At 41.4% G+C, this 20815-nt stretch overlaps 1 protein-coding gene across 2 annotated transcripts; it reads right to left on the bottom strand.

The window, feature by feature from the left end:
- Positions 1–1216: 1216 nt before the first annotated feature.
- On the bottom strand, positions 1217–14323 carry LOC127784380 (GPI inositol-deacylase). 2 transcript variants are annotated; one of them, XM_052311670.1, is made up of 18 exons: positions 13766–14323; positions 12722–12958; positions 12281–12471; positions 11886–12045; positions 11154–11291; positions 10879–11065; positions 9998–10143; positions 9658–9840; positions 9083–9193; positions 7543–7662; positions 7308–7452; positions 6884–7047; positions 6146–6232; positions 5658–5986; positions 3533–3614; positions 3294–3433; positions 2815–3064; positions 1217–1928 (listed from the first exon to the last, which is right to left on the bottom strand). In XM_052311670.1, the coding sequence occupies exons 1-18, from the start codon at positions 14054–14056 to the stop codon at positions 1602–1604; spliced, it is 3288 nt and encodes a 1095-aa protein (XP_052167630.1). In that variant the 5' UTR covers positions 14057–14323; the 3' UTR covers positions 1217–1601. The 2 variants fall into 2 exon arrangements, with proteins under 2 accessions (XP_052167630.1, XP_052167631.1); XM_052311671.1 differs by having other exon boundaries at positions 3294–3424.
- Between the last annotated feature and the right edge of the window lie 6492 nt (positions 14324–20815).

The raw sequence follows: 20815 nt of genomic DNA, 5'->3' as shown, positions 1-20815 counted from the left end.
CCTGCTCGTCGCGGACGGTGCGGCGGCGTTGTTCCTGCTCTACCGGCCGCAAGCGCCAGCCATCGCCATGATGGCCGTGCAGCTCCCCTCCTTCGCCTCATGCAACGGCACCGTCTCCGACTTTGCCGCCACCTCCTCCGCCGCTTCCTCCTCCCCTGTGCAGACCATCACCGTCCCCGCCTCCGGTCCGTCCCCAGCGGCGATGCTGCAGCCGGCCCGTCCCCGGCGGCGGTGGGCGCGGTGGTGCTGCAGCAAGAATAGCCGCAGCCGCAGCAGCAGCAGCAGGTGGCGGCACCGCCGGTGATGGAGGTGGACTCACCGGTGACTGGAGATGAAGAAGATGGAGGTGGGTTTGTTTAGTTGGAGTTTAGGATATTGCATCCTACTGTTTTAGCTTGTTGCACTCTGTTGCATTAAGGTGTTTCATTTTGTTTTAATTTGATGTTGCAATCTATTATATGTGTTTGTTGCACTCTATTTTATTCGTGTGTTTCATCCTTGTTTTATCGGATGTTGCACATGATGTACGATGTTTTAGCTTGTTGCACTCTATTGCATTAAGGTGTTTCATTTTGTTTTGATTTGATGTTACATTGCAATATATTATATATGTTTGTTGCACTCTATTGTATTCGTGTGTTTCATCCTTGTTTTATCGGATGTTGCACATAATGTACGATGTGTTTTCTTGGATGTTGCAGAATTGAGTCTTGATGATGCAAGTAGTGTTTTTTCATTGTTTCATCTGATTGAAACATTTTTTTACCAATTGGTGAATCATTTCTCATCGAGTAATGAAACATCTGTAACATTTTCTAGTGAAACATTATTTAGTGAGTGATGAAACATCTGAAACATTTTTTTATATATGATGAAACACTGTCCGATGTATAGCAATTGCAAGTTAGAATTTAACTTCTACAAGTGAAAAAAATAACCATAGCTAGTTAATGTATATGTACAATCAAATTTATTTTTTTCATTGCAACATGTAGAAGTTAAATTTAACCTTTTATGTTTTTGAGTGATTAATCACATATTAATCTATCTTATTGATTTTTTTTAATTTTTTAATAACCATTCAAATAACATGCAAACAACGAGGGAACGTTCTCTTCAGAGCAGTTTCCACATATTGAACTAGAGTTCAGAAAAAAAAAAAGGTGTATATGAGAAGTGGAGCAGGGAGCTCAGCCAAAGAAAGTACAACAAAATGTAGCACTTGAAAATGCCATATATATTTCACACTTTCCCCCCTAAGGAAGTAAGGAACCCATTCTCATTCATGAAAAAAACCACTATATCATGTCGGCATTCAACAATGTACAGCTACTGGTTCCGTCTTTTCATAACAATGGGCTTAAAATTCCCCCAAATCAACCCCACCTATGATACAACATATCCAGATCATCTGAGTGACTCATCAAATCTCCTTCACAACAGTGAAAAGAAAAATATACCCTCATTTCCCTCGCAAAACTGGCCTTAGTGTCAAGAGCAATGCTTTGCAGTTTCCAACCATAAACCCCAAAACACGATCTGCTATTATAAACTAATGTATCCAACTTCATATCTAAAATACACTTCTCATTTGTTAGTCCCTATGAATGCTTCCGATGTTTTCTAGAAATAACATCACCTCTTACCGTACTTCTTGTTTCAATAATTCTGGAAGCAAAGCAGATGAAACCGATGATTGCCAATGCATAGAGCGCCCTATAAGGAGCCAGAGCCATTGAGCTAACAAATGAATAATATCCAGCTACAAGGTAGAGAAAGCTTAGTCCAACATCTCGCCCTCTCCTTCCAGGTAGCTTGAAAGATATACAGCTCACATTTGGTGGTGATCCGAAAAGTCCATGCAGAATAGTGCCAACACAAAGTACTGAATCCACAAACCATGGAAAATTTTGACCCATTCCGATTCTCTGCAGAAAAATAATATGATGCGATTTAAATCGACATTCAATAAGCTGCACAGCATAATTTGCTGAGCTGCGCATCCTATGAATGATTTAATAGAATGTAGGAAGAACCAAAGGACAGATCAACAAAAAATATACTAGTTCACAGATAAACAGTTGGCAGGGTTTGATGCCGCGATGTTAGAGTACATTGATTTCATTGGGATATCCTGTAGCAGCTATAATCTGAAAAACTATACACTACTCAATTTATAGCCCATAAATCCAATCAAAGCCTGATCTTAACTACAGGTGAAAAGTTGCACTTAGTTAACGAGCAATACAAATCGACATCATATTTCTAACCACACAATCTTATTTTTAGGACATTTATGCCATATCAAGGCCTTCCAGTTCCTGACAAAATGAAATGATTCTAAATGCATTGCATTTCTATTCCACAAAAGTCAAAAACACATTATTCTAAAATATTCTTAAATAGATGAGACAAATTTCACCCTCCGTAGTTTATTAAATTTTGTTTGCATGGCTGAAGTGCCATGGGAGCAGTGTAGTTGCTTTTCTATAGTAATGAGTCAAAATATCACTGGCTCATCAATAATGTTAGTCCTGGAAATGGTAGACCAATACTGTCTACTGTCTATCTTGCCAAAACACATGGACACAATAAGACCGTTTCAATCTAGATAGCCTACTCATGCATATAGGCAAACTGATTTGAGAAAGACTGGATAATAGCTCTAGCTCTAGCTCCATCGAGATGACCGACAAAATTAGTATGAGGAAGCATATTTTACATATCTCACTCCACATTGGCAGGGCAAAAGTTAATAAAAACTACGAGTAACTAGAAATTTTCCAAATGATATTCAGGTGTGTAAGAACAAACCTGTAGCCAAGCAACAAGAGAAGGTGCAAACATTAGAGTGGCAAGAAGGTGCAAGATCATGATCCCATGCCGACAGTCAAATACTTCCAATTGGCAGTCAGTAAAACTTTTAACAGATGTTGGGCTATCATCCATCGGCAGAAGTTGCTCGAGGCCATCTTGTTTATTTTCGGGCAGAATAATATTATCACCCATGGATTTATACAAATCCTTTTTCTGAGTGATACTGCGAAATGAAGCTGCTAAGAAACTGACACAAGATCAAAACATTAGTGTAGTAGTTGAATGATTGCAATTATGTACAAAATAGATGTACATGAGCATCCATTTGTATATTAGAGATACTACCGAGAAATGCAAGAAATTCCTCCTAGAAAATGTTCTTGTAAACATGCAATTTCAAAAGGCACAGGGAAAACATATCTATAGAGGATTTTAGTAACAATAACATGTGAAATATCAGTAAAATTAAATTGTACCTGCAAAGGGTGGAGTGTGCATGGAAGGCATGTGAGAGAAGTAATACACCAAGACCAATTGCTGGATGAACTAAGCAGACAAGTGGTACTGTAGCAAATGCTACAATTATACTTGGATTGTTTTTAGTTATCTGCACAATCTTTTCCAAGGGCACATCAGCATAGTCTGAATATGATACAAGAAAACTAAACCATGTATGAAGGTCTTGATATAATCTTTACTTTCAGAAGCAATTTACCTTTAGCGACTGAAATGGTAATGAGAGAGTGAGGAAGTGGCGAACAATCATTGATTGAGTACCATCCTCCCATGATTGCCAGCTGTAGATCATACAAAATAACAACAGAAAAATAATATTTGGTCAGTTTAACCACAGATTAGTTTCACAACTATATACACTTTTTTTAATTTGACACTAGAGTATCACTTATGAAGAATTAATAAAGCAAAACATGGATTCCACAAAAATGTTTCTAAAGTTCGTTTCATGAAAACCATCTTTTTTAAAGATTACAACCATGGAAAAGAAAGGATAAATTAGTTCTAAATAAGCATGCGTTCCCTCAATTTCACTACGAACTACATGCAAAAGTCTAGTTTTTGTCCCTCGATTACTGCCTTAGTCTAATTTTCGTCCCTCGACTACAATACCGGACAACTCATGTCCCTCATCTCTCAAAACCAGTTATTTCCATCCCTTGCCTCCTTAGAACCCTGGTTTTGTCCACGTGGAAATATTACTAAGCATTACTGAGGTGGAATCATGCTGAATCAGCCAGGCCCATTAAGCTCTGCACCAAGCCCCCCCCCCCCCCCCTCTCTCTCTCTCTCCCTTCTCTATCATGCTCTGTCCCTCCCCTGTTCTAGTTCTCCAAACTCCCCATTTTCAATCCCGCATCTAGTGAGCTCCCACCATCCATGGCAAGCTCCTCAAGCTCAAGGTCCCCTCGTTTGAAGGCTGCGGGCTTCTAGTGTCCCTCACCTGCGGGCTTTTGCTTGCTAGTTGCTGATTCCATACAGAGAGGGATTTGGTGCTCTTTGGATTGATTATGATTTCCCTTTTCACCCTTGAAATTTAAGCCTGGTCATTGCAATAAAAATGCTGGCATCTGCATTGCTTGTGTTCTGCTGTTTCTTGCTAATTTGTTGATTGTGTTCCTCCCGAGCAAAAAAGAAAAAGAAAAAAATAAAATAAAGAAAATAAACTGAAGAACTAAGCTTTTGTTCTGCCTCCACGTCCCTGACTTGGTCGTGGGCGTCAGCCACACATTATTTGGGTAAGATATGGGCATCGTAGTGGGGATTTGATGCTTGAGCTAGGGATTTGGAGATCTGACCAGTGGTTGCTAGGTTGGGGCAGGAGCAAGAGCGGGAGGGAGAGAGAACTAGAAAAAGAGTAAGAGAGTGGTCAGTACTGATTGAGCATGATTTAATCCCAATCATTTCTGAGTAGCATGTCCATGTGGCCAAAACCAGGTTCAAATGAGATGAAGGATGGATATGGACCGGTTTTGAGAGATGAGGGACATAAGTCGTCCGGTTCCGTAGTTGAGAAGAAAATTAGACCATGGCAATGGTTGAGGGACCAAAACTAGACCATTTCCTAACTACATTCTCAATTTCCTCAACTAGTCAAGTCACAAACAATTTGAAATGGCACTTCACAAGAAACAAAGAAGACAAACATAGTGAAATAGGGAATTTTAAACAGGCAATGATGATAGACCCATCAGAAGACTAAAATCTACTTGAAATCATGCACATTTCCCAATTGGACCATACAATGCCCCTAATTATAAGGCACACTACAATTCATTTACTTTAACAGAATTAAAGGGCATGTACTGATATTGCAATATTTGCACACATGATTTCAGCAATGGACTTAATAGTGTCAAAATACGCATCCCACGACAATAGACTTTTAGGAAATTATTGTGGGATGGAGAAGTAGAACCTACTCCTTTGCCCAACAATCCTAGGAAATTAAAATGTTCATCTTTGTGTTGTTCATAAATGTTCTTGTAGTTAATTGAAAAGGAAAATAGTACACCAATAAGACAATAATACTAACAGCAATACTAATTTAGGACACATGAATCAGCACACTCCACAACAGTAGTGTCAAAAGGATGATGCGGAGGACTGCTATATTGTTACCCGACAACAATCATCAAAATAAAGGTAATGTATTTAAGTTAGAAGCAAGGAACTCCAATGATCATCAAATGAACCATCTCCATCACAAAGATAAATAGAATTTTAAGATTCCTAGGTATTTCACAGTACCAGTCAAATCGTCAGTGACTGCATCCTACACAAAAAAACATTACTCAATAAAAAAGGGTACTTAGTGTACTAACCGCCTCTTGATGAAGACATGAAGAATAGCAGCGACATAAAGAATCAATTTTGAACTTAGTATCAATAAAATTGTGAAGCCATTAGCAACTATGTAGCACATCATGGTAACTAGCAGGAAGGTTCCAAGTGGAGGATTTTGCTCTCTGGTGAAAACAAGAAAGGCAAGAAAAAGAAGAACTGGTATGAAGCAAAGGAACATGAATGCTCTAGGCAGCCTCAGATTAGACTCTATAGCTGACAAAACAGACGGCACAGAAGAATCATGTTCCCATGCTGATGATTGCCGCATCAGGCCGAAAAACATTACAGCAATCATGAAACCAAGAATCTGCAAAATGTAAAAAATGAAACAGTTCGATAAGTTATCTGGCCAAGCAATTCATGTAAATAAGCAGGCATCCGGGTGACCATGACATCCTCTGAATATGAATCAAATTCAGCAATAGGGACAGTGCCATAATTATGCATATATGCGCAAAAAGATTACCTGTGATGAGTACAGCAAAAAGAATCTGCTTGCTGCAGCACTAAGTGAAACACGAAGACTCACTTCATATGAGCAATGTGGATCAGCCTACAATAATAGGAAGCCACCTAATGTAGTAAGTACACAAGTTGAGAAAGTATTCTTTAGTTAACAGCAGATGGAAATAATTTGATGGATAGCTCAGTGACACTTGGAAAATGGATAATGTGCAAATGGACACCCTAAACTTTTTGAATTCCGAATTTTGGAGAGAAGATTTTGTATGTCAGTAGTATGCTCACGGCTGGTGGACTTAGTGGCATTGCCAAAAATACAGGCCTAGTAGCTGGCAACACTCAATGGTTCAGACGTGCAGCACTGCAAGCATGAAACATGAAGGCTGGTAGCTTAGCAACTAGGGGACTAGACAGTAGAGATTGATAACCAGAGTGAGACTGCTCAGCAACTCAAGCAGAACAACTTGTTAGCACATGTGGGAGCAGGAGCAGCATATGCTTCTGGGAGGTGGCAATGGCAGGTGGTACATCCATGCATGGCAGGTAATAAAGTCACAATAAGCTGAGATTAAAGCAGTATGCAAAAATCTTACAAAAAAATTTAAGCTGGCATAATAAATGGCTGATCCCTTGCATGCTAAAAACTTTAAGGTGTTCCATGATTTATGTTTTGCAGTCTCCCTAATCACTACTGAGCTTTACATTCATGTCAAAAACTCAATATCGCAGCTGATAAACTTACCAGGACAAGCACAGTAGATCTTTCAGTCCCTTGATGTGAATCCCAAAGGGCAGGTGAAGAATCAACCACTAGAGTCTCAGAGTAAATATTTGGAATAATGTGCAGACCTGATACAGGGTCCCAAGCCAAAGCAACAGGTGGGAAGCACCGCAGTTTACAAAGTTCTACAATGCATACCAACATACCAAAAATTATAATCTATTAACAGCGCTGCATGGTTCCTCAAACTGTACGAATTACTAGTAGTCTGGTACAAGAAGTATGCAAATTGATGTATTGTAAAGACCATATATCAGGAGTAGAATGTACACTGTTATTAGTTGTTACTACCACCACCATATTACCATCAAAAGGAAAACAGTACAGGCAGTGTTGCTATCAAGAATTTCGGTATATGCAGAGTTAAAGAGAAGAAACAGCTCACTATTTTTCTCAGCTTCCAATTGGTCACCAGTAGCTTTTACTCCACATCCAGCAGTTCTCAAAGATAATATAACTGGTAGAAGACCAAGGCTCACAGAAAACGACAAGTTTAAAGCCAGTGGGTGGTCCTCCTTCAAAAATATTTCCTAAGATAAAAAAAAATTAAGTTTCAACACATCCATATCATACAGTTACAAACATCATTATCCATATTTTGGTAAGCAAGAATTAATTACTTCAGGAATATAGCTGGAGCCAATAATTCGGGCAGCAGAAAGTGCACTCATCCCTTCCTCTGGATTAAAGAACTGTCCTACTGCCATAGATGCCGCTGGAGGTGGTCTACCTGAAATTGTCTGGATACAGAAGATCAGAATAACATCAACTTTTAACAATTCAGCAGGGAAGGTAAACATTTAGAATATATTTCTATTGATAAAAGTTTATATCCATGAAACAGGACAAAATACTTAACATCCACAAGATGGATATCAATAGAGTTTGCAACCGAATCGCAGAAATGGGCATTAATGCATTGATGTGACAGTGTTCCAATGTACTGGTCACGTGCACAGACAGACAGACTAGTCATGACAATTATATATCAAAGTTAGAGAAGACAATGAATCCATAACTTTCCAAATAATCATCTTTGATTTTATTTTTTTTATGGCAGTATGGCTTGTCATCGCAGCGAGCAAACCTTCAATGCGAATGTGAACAAGTATGTGGCCAATTCCCATGCAAACACAAAATCCTATATCCTCTTTCAACATTAAAGGCCTTTTTTTTCATATTAAATTGCACATTTCTTCTTGGTACTTCCATAGCCAACAGATGAAAGGGACAACGTAGATGACTGAACAAAAAATAACCAAAATAATACTACTTTTCACTACTCCCAACATTACATAAATATGCCCCTCTAATTTCAAAATTTGTTAATAACTTCATATTCGCCTATTCTGTTACAACAGATGGATCGACAACATGCAATACACATACATGTTGCTTATCACACAGAAGAACTTTCACCCTTCTAACATACATGAATATCGATAGTTTTGACAAAACAATTGTAATTTTTTAAAATTTATTCTAATAAGATTGAATTCTATTTGCGTGTGTAGAGAAGTAGAAAGGGATATGTTACACAGGAAACATGGAAAAAGATGTCTTATAGGTGAAAGCTGCATATCCAGTTAGAAAGATGTTACATAGGGAACCTTTCAAAAATCATATTGTGCTAAACTAAATGATGCCACTAAAAAGTACACAGGGAGTCAATGATTGATATGCACCATGAAAATTAATCCTAATAATGAACAGAAAATATTATGGTATTTCCAAAAGCTTATCTAAGTCACGCGCAAGATGTTCGCCAACAAAGCAACATACCAATTTGTCATATCTAGGATGAACATGAAACAGGAGTTCCTGAAATTGTTATCATTTAAAGTGGACTATTGTATAAATAAGGCCTGACTGCAACTGATCTCACCAGATACATTTCTGAGAAATTAACTGATGCTGGGCAGGGGGGGTTTTAGTATCACAATAGTACAGCAATAGCCTTATCTTTGTTCACACTTTTATGTAGCCCTGAACTTTTTATTATTATTATTATCAAAAGCAACTAGTTTTATTATAATAGATTATGATGGAAGGAATTCAAGATACTGTCACCTAAAGGTTGATGCGCATGAAGAAGCACAAGAACACAATAGGGGTTTGTGCAAAAAATTACAAGAAAACAGGAATGGTACAAGGGAATACCGGTCGAGGTGCCACTGAGATAGTCATGAAGCGGAAACCACTCATTTCTTCTGGACTAAGCAGAAGAAATGCAGTAGGAGGTGGTTGCTCGGTTTGACTCCCAGGTTCAACCTGTTCAAAAGCATAGCATGTAATTATCACAACCATGATGGCAATGTGCAAGATAGCAATGAAGCAGAGCAAATCAACTGTAGTAATGGAGTTAAGTTATGCTATGACTCGTGTTATACTAGCATCGTCAAAAGCTAAAGAACAAGAAAATTAAAAAAAATCCTCATGCAACAGTTTCTGGATTAAATCTACATAAACATACAAGTGGCACTGCGAGCACCGATAAGACGAAGGGAAGGAGGAACTGTAAAGTGTGAACAACACAAGAGAATTACTGCCATTTGCTATCACAATGTCCTAACATAATTTAGGGAAATAAGACAGAAATTGCAGTTAATAGTTTAAGAAGACAAAGGTGTTGGGCCATTTATTTTAAGCAGAAGAAACAGAGAAACTAGTGAACATGAATCAGAGAGTAAGAATGCCAGCAAGCAGGAAAACAAGTGGTTCAGAATTATAAATACCTGTTTTGGTGCAGGTCCTGCAGGTATTTGGACCATCTTTGATGTAACTTCCACTATCTTTTTGCTGGCAGGTACTCCATTTTGTTCAGATGAATGATCCTTTTCTGGCCACAAATGAATCCTCACTCCAGAACATGGAGAAAGATTACTTACAAAAACAAAGTGCCCTTTGCCATTTGATCCCTTGAACAAGAAAAAATAAAGCAGTCAGGCAGCTGCTCCATCTATACTTCTAATAGGATCAATATAAACAGAACTATATATAGGCTTCCCTAATTAACTCACAACAACATGCAGCAAAATAAACCACTGGTTACACCAGTAAGCCAGTTTCACCTACCAGTTTTTTAATATCTAACCATCTTCTCTTGCCATCCATTGCTAAAACAGTAACTGAATTTAACTGAATATGCAGGTCCTTTTCAAGGCCATCACTTGTCCGTTGAAGAGATGGAGGGCAAGAAAGTGAATCCTTTTGCTGCAAGTCTATGATAAACATACTATGTTACATTGAGATAACAAGAAACACATGAGTTTTTGACGCCATTAAATTTGATAATGCCCTACAACTACCTACATGGGCTAATGTTATATTAGGTTGAATCATGTACAAAGATTAAAGAAACATACTATTCTAATCATCTATAGTTGTTGAAGGATATAGAAACTATTAGAAATGAGTCAATCAATATTGGACCTTGGCTATTTAGCATGCATTACTATGTACTAAGAAGATCTCTTAGATTATGGTTCTAATCCAGTGCTTCCATTGATTTTTTGAAGAAAAAAATCGTTTCATTTAGCCTGTCTGTACTGCTATTATCTGAGGGGTATGCAATTGCTTATTTGTTAAGTTGTGAAGAGAAAATTAGTTTACTAAATTGTAAAGAGAACTTGGAGAATTGCTATTTTAATATGCCATGTTAATAAATTTGAATTATCTCAAAAGCAGAGCAGAGTTTTGCAGGTAGAAAAATTATTTCACGAGAAATGAAATATATGCTTTTTCAATATATTGAAAAGGTGGCAAGGATATTTTTTTAAAAAAAATCATATTCTATTACTTGGAAACAAATAATTTTACCAATGTTTCCCATACACAGGTAAGCTTACCAACTACAAAAAAGGTGACACATCTAACATAATATATCATTTTCTAAGCAATCAATTTGCCATTGTGCAAAGGATGCAAGAAACAAAGAATGAAAGAACGAGCAGTACCACTAGCTTCCTTGTTACCACTTGCAATCAGATTTGGAGGCTTAACACCTGAAACAGGAGCCACCCAACTCAAAGACTGCGGAACTGCACTTTGGAGCATTTTTGCAAATACAAAAAGTCTTTTTTGTGAACTCAAAAATGGCTGTCCATTCAAAGGATCTACCATACTAAGAAGTGTGTGTGCAACCTGAACAAAGTTAAAATCAACATAAGTAAACTGTTGAAACATCCTGCACAACACAAAGAATAATTTGGCATGAATACACAGTTTTGACCTGTACAACTAACTGATTGCACCAGAGGATAGACTGATGTTCCATGGATAACCAAACATTCTTCATGCTTGAGCTCCCTACCATAAAACCATGAGTAGAAGGTACAATTCCATCCAGCGAAGCTAACTTTGACCTAACCTGAATAAGAATGAATGGAAACTTGAGGTTCAATTGGCCTTTAAGGAACGACCATACCTAATGTTTTGAAGTAATCGCTCAATATTGGAAGTCAAGGATCCAAGGATCCAAAAACTCGGGCAACAATCATTGAGATATTGAATCAACCATCATAAATCAAATGAAATTCCATTATCTTTAAGTGCTGTAGGAAATTCCAAAATAGAAAAATGAATGGAACTTCATCTGGAATACAATCATTTTAAAATGGAATGAAATAACTTTATACCTCCAGAGTGGTAGCTAATTGCAATACTTTAAGAGATACATGTCATCTGTTCTTTTAGAGATGTAGCAGCTACATGACAAATTACAGGGGACTGAATAAATTTTATAATCTTGATCCAGTATATGACACATGGTCTACTTTTTTTCTAATGGTCTAGTATTTTTTTTCCTTTCCCTCTAGCTCCGATTGGAATTTCCATCCCAGTGTGTGGATGGCATATTGGCAAACAAACAGTCATAGATGCAAATTTTCAGAGCATGCACATGACCAGATCTGCATAGGATTTGTCATGTGAAATGAAAATTTATTATCAACAGAAAAGATACCTGATAATCATGGATGCCTCCAGCTACAGAGACAACAACAACATTTGAGAGTTTTGCACTGCTGGTGCGTGATAACCCTGTCTTGTATCCATTTCTCCATTCTTCATTGACATGCAAAAAAAACTGACCCAGAGATGGCTGCAGAGCAATGGGAGGGTACCTGGACAGGCAATCATTCTACAAGGTGAACAACATGCGAAACATCTAATCAATTGCAAGAAAAGAGATGCAGCTACCCAAGTACCCAACACATGCGCGCGTGCACCCACCCACCCACACATGCACCCACCTGCGCACGCACGACAAGCACACACACAAACCACGCACGCACGCGTGTACACACACACACACACACACACACACAGAGGAGAGATAGGCAGAGAGAGAGATAGTACTGATGTGGACTGGAGAGTGTCAGTATGGTTTCCACAGCCGATTTCCTTAAGCCTGGATGGACAAGAGCTGCTCGAGCCACAAAACCACCCATGGAATGTCCAACTAAAATTACACTGGATGGCAAGTTGTCAGAGGATTGAGCACGACCCTTTGATCGTGCTAAATGAGATTCTTTGTATTGATCAAGGATCTACAAAGCATAAACAAGATACAGATTAAACCGATTCAAACAAATCATGATCAGGTGTATTCAGTGAACCTATATGAATACATTAAGCATTTGTATGTATGGGAAGTTGGGAACTAAACAGGCTTTTGATAATAGCAGCTTTTATATCCAACTGAGCAGAAAACTTTCTTTCTTGGTGGGATGATAGCAGGAGTTCAAATAAACACAGTTATGAACGAAGGGTCAATTACAGCCTATGCTAAGTTGTTACCCTGTGAATGGCGTAAACAACATATTCAGTATGCTCCTCAAGTATGCGTCCATCCATTGCAGAGTGTTCTCCTTCAAGGTCAACAGCAAACCAATCCAACATACGGCCATATCTTGATGGGATTGAAAAACCCTCCAGTTCATTTACTGAAAATGCAGTAGATGCTTCCCGATAAAAGGTAGGCTCAAGTGGACCATTTTGGTATGCTCGAAAGGATTCAGCAGCCAGAGATCGGACCTAGATGCACAATTACGATATGAGAAGCAATCATCATGTCATCAGTAACACTAGTACTCATTCACAACAAAATAAGCAAAACCATAATCCATGAGTGTGTAACTTGTTAATGGCAGGCATCACTAAGCATTTGCCAAGCATCCGACTGCCTTGTCCTACCAATATATCGTTATGGTCAGAACATGCATGATCATGTAACGCTAATATGGGATTAGTCATTAGCCTAGGATTGACAAGTTGTGCATCGGTGCTAATCAGCTGAAATCTGATCGTGTTATTTATTTTTTCCAGGTTAATGGAATTCTGGAACAGGTGGATAATTGTTTGGATACTACTGGCGGCTCTTTTTATGATTCTAGTACAGCAGTGCATGCATCAGCACACATGATCCAATCAGTAGTGAGTTGATCCATCAAAATAGCGTGATGTCCAGAACCTTACTACTAGCATCCCTTCCTTTTATGCAAGTGTTCACATGCTTTATTTCGAAATGAATTTCAAGAATGAAGAAATCCGTGATAAAACAAAAGGCCTCATCGTTTGCTCTATGGCTTATAAGCCAATGCCAAAATTTGAATTTTAAAACTTGATTTTGATTTTTTTTTTCAATATAGTTTCCTTTTCAGCATTGGCTTTGAAGTCGCTAAAGATACATATACAAAAGTTTTACTCACAAGTTATTTTTTAATTGCTAATAGAAGTCGCTAAAGATATATATACAAAAGTTTTACTCGCAAATTATTTTTAAATTGCTAATAAGCCGTTACGGGTGATTAAGCAACCGATGGGGACGAAAAGCGTTGACACCTGCTTGTAGCTGCCGCCATTGCCTGGGATGAAGAGAACCGGGACACCGTTGAGGTTGCTGAGGTGGTGGTGGAAGTCGATCTGCTTCCAGCCCTCGTGGTAGAGGAAGAGGGCGTACCTGTCGGAGGAGACGTTCTTGGGGGTGGAGACGGGGATGTAGGTCGGGTACATGTAGGTCATGACGCAGCCGTTGGGGACGGGGCGGAGCAGCCGGGTGAGCGCCGTGAGCGCGATCCAGGCGGTGAAGACGAGCACCGCTGCCACCCTGCACGTCCCGCCGAATCCGGCCATGGGGGAAGATCAGGTTGCTCGGCTGCGGCGACTGCTGATGCGCTCTCGCGCCAATCCCGGCATGCGGCCGCGGAGACGGTGGCCCGCCCCGAGATTTGAGCGGGAGAGGCGTGGATCGAACAGGACGGGATCTGGGGTGGCCGCCTTGGGAGAGAGGAAAACCTGCGGGCGCGGGGGGCGAGGAGGAATGGAGGGGGATGGGCGGATGGCGGAGGAGCCGAGGAGGCGGCGGCGGCGGCGGCGGCGAGGGGGGAGGGGGCAAGTGGCGGCGTGTAATGCTGCTGGGTGTTTAGCGGTTGCGTCTCGCCGGCTGGTGGGGCCCACATGCAGTGGGCTGTCGGATCTGGAGCCGGACGGCTGCCGCACGACGGAGCTTTTTCTTTTGTCAGTACGGGGCCCCTATTTCCGTACTTAGTGAATGTTTGTTTTTTTTTTTCATGGTTGATTGGATTTTTACCGTTTTAAAAAAAACAATTACTATTCATAAAACCTACTCCCTCCGTCCCACGGAATCACGATTCCTAGAAGCCCGAGGTGACTTTAGCAGCAGTAGCAAAAGACTAGTATGCCATCACTAAAGTACAAAGTACAACCACTAATTAACGGTAAAAAAAAAAGACAAGCATGAATTTCCCTGTGGCTGTCCTTCCCATCGTCAATCCCCTTCCACCATAACAGCTGCATCCGAGCAAAGCCACATCCATTAGCATGCAAAGCAATTATCGGCCACATACTAGTATACCACACGCATGCAAGGCTCCACCGCCGCCGCCGCGTAGCAAAGCCTCCAACACAACGGAGGGAGGTGCGGGGAGGTGGACTGGTGGAGCCTTGCATCTGTCAATGAAGAACAGAGAAAAACAGATACTACAAGAACTAGCAAGAACTAGATACTACAAGAACTAGCAAGAACCCCGGCGAGGCCGTGACCGCTCGTCGCCGCCGCCGTGTTCGCCGGTCGCCGCTGCCGACGAGGCCACGTCCGCTTGTTGCTGCCAATGCCTTGTCCGCTCGTCACCGCCGCCGCCGAGGCCGCATGTACGCAAGAACACCGGCGTCCGCTCGTCGCCTCCCCCGTCGGCCACCGCCGCCGCGTTGAGCAGGAGGGATGTGCGGGGAGGAAGGCAGGGAGGGCGTGAGGGGAGCGGCGTGGAGAGGGGAGGGATTTGCGGGGAGGAAGGCGTGGAGGCAGGAGGTCGCATCTGGGCGTGATTTGGGGGAAGAGAGAGCGATGCGATTTAGGGAGGAGAGAACGAGACTAGAAAAGCCGAGGAAATAAGGCTTCTGCGGTCAAAACGATAGGAGAGAGAGAGGTGGTTGGCTCGTTTCCCATCTACTATGGCCCACAATCTCTTTTTCTGTGCACAGATCGGTTTTTTTGGACAAACCTCCCCCTCCAGGATTCGTGATTTTGTGGGACGGAGGGAGTACTGCCATGTATCACTAACATTTTTTAAAATTTGAACCGCGCCATTGCTGTAACGATTTCTGTCAACCTTCGGTTGCTAGCTTACTCCACGTCGTGTTGTCCACTTGACACGCCACCACCCTAGTCCAAAGGTCACCACCGCCAAGGCTCATGTGCCAATCAAGAGCACCATCTCCTCGTCCCACCCCTCTCCGGTCGTCGATATCATCTTCTTGCTGCCTTTCTCGTCGTGGAATAGGAAGCGCTAATCATCAAAGTATAGGTGGAAAGAGGAGACCGCTCCGCTGCCTGCCATGCCACCGAGGTCTACATATGTTGCTCTGCACCCACCGCATGTATTACCTTTGCACTCTCTGCATCCTTTGCAATTGTGTGAGGTCGAGCCCCTTGCTCCACAACACCACCCACCACTGCAATGGACACGGAGGCGTCGGAGATGTGAACGTGGCTTGCCATTGCGGTCCACACTCTCAACCACGCCACGCCTCATGGCCAACCAGATGTCATCATCAGAGGCAAAGACCGAGACTTCTTTTCAGAAACAGCCAACATTGCGACACACACAAATCGAGTCACACTGGCATAGAATAGCTAGAAAATCGCTCTAATTAGTCATTCAAATGTAGAGATTGGAACAAGCTAGAGATAATTTCACAAGATTTCCATTGCTGGTATCCCCAGATCTAGCCCTACCGCCTGATCTACTCTTCTTCGTTATGCAGATCTAGTCCGATAGAGTCGGCAGCGTGTCCTCCTCGATGCGCTCCACCTCGCTGCAAACGATTCTGCTTCAGTTTGCAGCATGGCAGTTCTGCTTTGGCCCCTCGACTCACTCCTCCACGTTGCGAGGTGCCATACCGCTTGCTATGCTCGTGCTCCGTGCTGAGGACAGGGTGGACAGATTCTTCGCGCAGATGTGCACTGAGGATAGTAACCACGCACAACGGACGAAGGAGAAAGAATATTGGGGAACAAGTGTGGCCAGTTAGATGAAATTGGACTAGGGAACGGGACAGCCGTTTGATGGAGATTGACAGAAATCGTGACGGTAATGGCATGGCTTGAATTTTAGAAAATTTCAATGGCACGCAATTGGTTTCATGAATTGTAATGTTTTTTTTTTTCAAAACAACAATAATGGCATGGATTTAATTAACCATTTCTTCATGGGGCGCAGTGTAATTTTACCCCCTTTTTTATTTTGTGAGTTTGCCCCTCACATTTTTTTAGTGAAGCTCAAGCGAATTAACACGGCCTCCTAACGGAAGAGGGGCAAACCCAAATTTCAGTTAAAAAAACTGAGGGCAAAATCATAAAGTTGAAGAAAAAGGGTAAAATCACAAATTGTAATCGAGAATAGGGATAAGAACATAATTGCCTTTTTTTCTCATTTGCATATTGTTTCCTATTTCCAATTCAAAATTGGTTCATTCCCAATTTTCTTTCTGGATAGTCCTTTCTTCCTGATGTGCTACAAGCTTTGCCAGCTGGTGAAGTAGTTGTGTTGTGTACTTGTGCTTGAGGATAAGTTGGTTTTTTTCCTTATAGTTTACTCATGTTTTGAATTTGTTTAATTCCGTATGTATCTGATAGTGCGTTTCTAGAAACAGAGGCAAGAGGCTTGGTAGCATGGTGTTGGCTCCGGCGATCTCTAGTGGATGAGTCGCCTCCCCCTCGTCCATCACCTCCTCAAACTCTCCCGGGACTTAGTTGCCTCATTCATCACCATTAGGGGCAAGAAGGGTGATACCCTATTTTCCCCCACTGATTTCCATCTTCAAAATACATCACCACCATTACTCGTCTTCCAAAATTGAGGTGTCAATCGTCTTCCCCATGCTAAGAAATCACAAAACCCCTCCACCTTCCCCGGCGTTCCACCTCTAGAATTCGTCAGCACCACTCATTGGTGCCTCCCCAAGCTCTCCCACATGCCAACGCCATGGCTGCTGCCATCTAGCTCAGCTCACACACCGCACTATCATTCCCAATTACCTCTAGCCCATCCACTATTCCCGTTGAGATCTGCACCCCCTAGCTGGGTCCTTCCATCTCGTCGGTTCCTACAGCCCTTGTCAGGTCCCTCCATCTCGGTTAGTTCTATGACCTCACTTAGGGGTTGGCTTGCTATGTTAATTGGAAGAAGAGAAGGAAAAAAAGGAAATATGGATAGTGGCCCCATTTGTTAATAAATGTAGGATTGAAGTTGACACCATGTTGGTATTTGTGTGATATGCCATGTTTGATCTTGGATAGGGATGATATACTTAGCAAGATTTTTTTAGGGGGCAGGAGGGTCTAAAGATGTGATTTTCAAGTTTATGGACCTAAATAAAACCGATGCACATGTTTAATTAACTGCATTTTACTATCATGAGTATCACCGTAACTTTATTGGGATATCATAGAGGTTGTCTATGAATCATAACAGTAGATACCATTGGTATCTACCACTATTCTACAAGAATATTAGTTTACTTAAACGCCATGGGAATGGCTGAAGATTAGTGTACCACCTCAGCCGTCTTTTGCAAAATAAACCCCATGCTTTTGATTAATTACGCGCCGGTCCTTGCTATGTCCACCGTCCGATCTTGAGATAGGCTCGATCTGGCCGTCCACGTTCCCCCTTTGGCGGCCCTTCCACACCCGTGGAATCGTTGAATCTCTAACGGACGGTGTGGATTTCGCCAACCCGTCCAAACCCTAGCCGCCCGTCCTCTCCTCCCCCATGCGCGCCGTCTCGCCCTTCTCCCCCCATCGCGCCGCATCCTCACCCTCCTCCTTCCTCGCGTGCGTCGTCGCCGCCGCAACTTCCTCCTCCTCCACTCCCTCAACCCCTCCACTCCCTCAACCATCTCGCTGTGCCGCCATCGCTGCCTCCACTCCCTCAACAAGCCATCTCGCCGTGACGCCATCGCTGCTCCCTCCCCGCCGGATCTCCCAGTGAGAAGGCTAGGGCCGCCGGGTCCGGTGATCCCATTCTCCTTGCCGGCGGATCCGGCGCCCTAGAGAGGAACGAGAGCCGCCGCCGCCGCCCTTTCTCCTCTTTCATCCCTGCCACGCCACTACCTCCCAAGCCCTCTCCGACCATTTGATTCATCGGCCTTGGCCTCCCCCTCCAGTGGATCCGGTCGCCGGCCGGACGGAGTCAGCAGGCCGCCGCCACACCCTCTTCTCCTCTCCCTCTCCATGAGCACCTCGCTCAGTGCCATGAGAAGGGAAGGGAGAGCGTAGGCTCGGCCACGACCGCGACGAAGGTAACCGCGGCTCGGCGACAATGGTTGCCTGCCTGCCTGGTCGTTCGTTCTCTCTCTTTTCCTTTGTTGTTCTACCTCAGTGACATGAGAAGGAAGGAAGTGATTAGACATTAGTTCTTGATGATTACAGCTTTGATTTGCTTCTAACGTGTGAGGCTTGATTTAGTTACAGTGTGTATGTTATGTAGAAAAATTTCCCTCTGCATGTACCTCAACACTGTCATGTGTGATCAAACTTTTTTAGCTTGAAGCAATGCACACTGCTACTAAAATTTCTATATGCTATGATTATTATTTATTCAGTCAGGAATTGCATATACAGCTATGGGGGGCAAAACGATAATGTTGATAGGTTTATTTGTTCCCATTTGTGCTGCAGGGTGTATTTTCATATTCAGACAGTTTTGGAAGCTGCAAGTACACATGGCTTACCTCTTGAATGTACATCAAAAGAGTTTTTCATATGCTGCTGTACTGTGTTCCTCATTTTCAGTGATGTATGCTATATGCTCGAAGCACATTCATTACAGGTATGCTCCACACCAATTTCCATATGGTTTATTTTTGTTCATCTACTATATTTCCTAAAATTTCCATGCATAAATATTTATGTTAGCTCGAAAGAAATCTGTACCGTTATTTGCCATTACCTTTGTATAGTTCTTTCATTCTGTAATCTTATCTTCTCGATTGGTATTGATGTGTTGTTTGCATCTGCTTGAAGTGCATACACTGCATGCATGCTTCAGCTTCACATCAATGTTCATGTATGATCATCTAATATATGGTAGCAGCATTTAACTCAGTGAAGTCTTTCATTCTGTCCACCATTTTTGCTGCTCAGGTTTTTTGTTCCAACTATATAAATGCCTAGATGGTGAAAGGAATTTCTCTGTACAAAAGAGAATGCTCATTTATTTAAGTAGTAAGGCATCATATTCTTTTAGATTTTATAGAATATCTTAGCAAAATTTAGAGAGATTAGAGCCAATCCTTCATGCCATATTTCTGTACAAAACACGAAGGGTGACTGATAACATTCCTTTGAGTGATGAAAAGAAAGATGATTCCATTTTTGAGTGATGAAAACATTATCAGTCACTAGAATGACCTTTATTTATTCATGCTTCATGACATGCCTCTATTTTCTTTTTTATTAGGTCGCAAAAAGAAATGGATATGGATTGGGTCCATCATGGAAACAGACACAAATTTCTTTTGAAGGTACATTTCAATTTAGTTTGTGCATCAACTGGTTCAATGGGAATGTTTTCCTAGACATGTCCTAACTGTTACGATCCAATGGTAAAGCAATATCATGAGTCAGTCTTTTTAATATTCTGTCTTTCAGTTGGTTTGCTTTTACATGTCTATGCGCAGAGAGAGATTATTTCACTGTTTAGTTCACCGGTCTTTTTTACACATGTTTTTTTCATTAATTGTGAAACCACACTTTTAAATCCTAAAAGTTGTGGAGCCGATCTGTTTCGTCAAACTATAGTGTAACCTGCTGCTGCTATGCTCTACAAAGCTCATTGTTTCCACATTTTATATTATGCCAGCTACTTACAAAAGGGCCAGAGAAGAAAAAAATGGGACATACCTGAAGAAGTATGCCATGTAGAACTATAAGGCTTATGTTATTGCATCCATACTTTGGTTAAGTGATCATGCATGCTTTCGCTCGTAAACTTTGCCATGTGGTAGTAGCACTTTGTACTACCTCTGCTTCGAAAATAGATAGAACTTCTGGTAGAAAAATTGGTTTCATGTGTTTAGAACTGTGATGCCAGGCTGAAAATATTATCTCTCTATATATAAATGGTTGATACTATACTATTTTAGCTGTACTAACGTTATTAAAACTTTCTATTACCTTTGTCCCAAAATGTAATAACTTCTGGCCCTATATCTTGAAAGGAATGTTTAGGTATACAGCTCAAAATTGCAATATATTTTAGGACAGAGGTAGTATACTTTTTTTCAGGTGTACTGATGTCACTAATCGCACATAACGGAGGATTGTTGTTGACTAGGGCATCGGCATGCTACACTTGAGAAAAGGTCATT

This window comes from Oryza glaberrima, chromosome 9 (genome assembly GCF_000147395.1).
Source record: "Oryza glaberrima chromosome 9, OglaRS2, whole genome shotgun sequence".
NCBI lineage: Eukaryota > Viridiplantae > Streptophyta > Magnoliopsida > Poales > Poaceae > Oryza > Oryza glaberrima.
The sequence above is the reverse complement of the archived record's forward strand: the minus strand, read 5'-3'. Positions and strand labels throughout refer to the sequence as shown.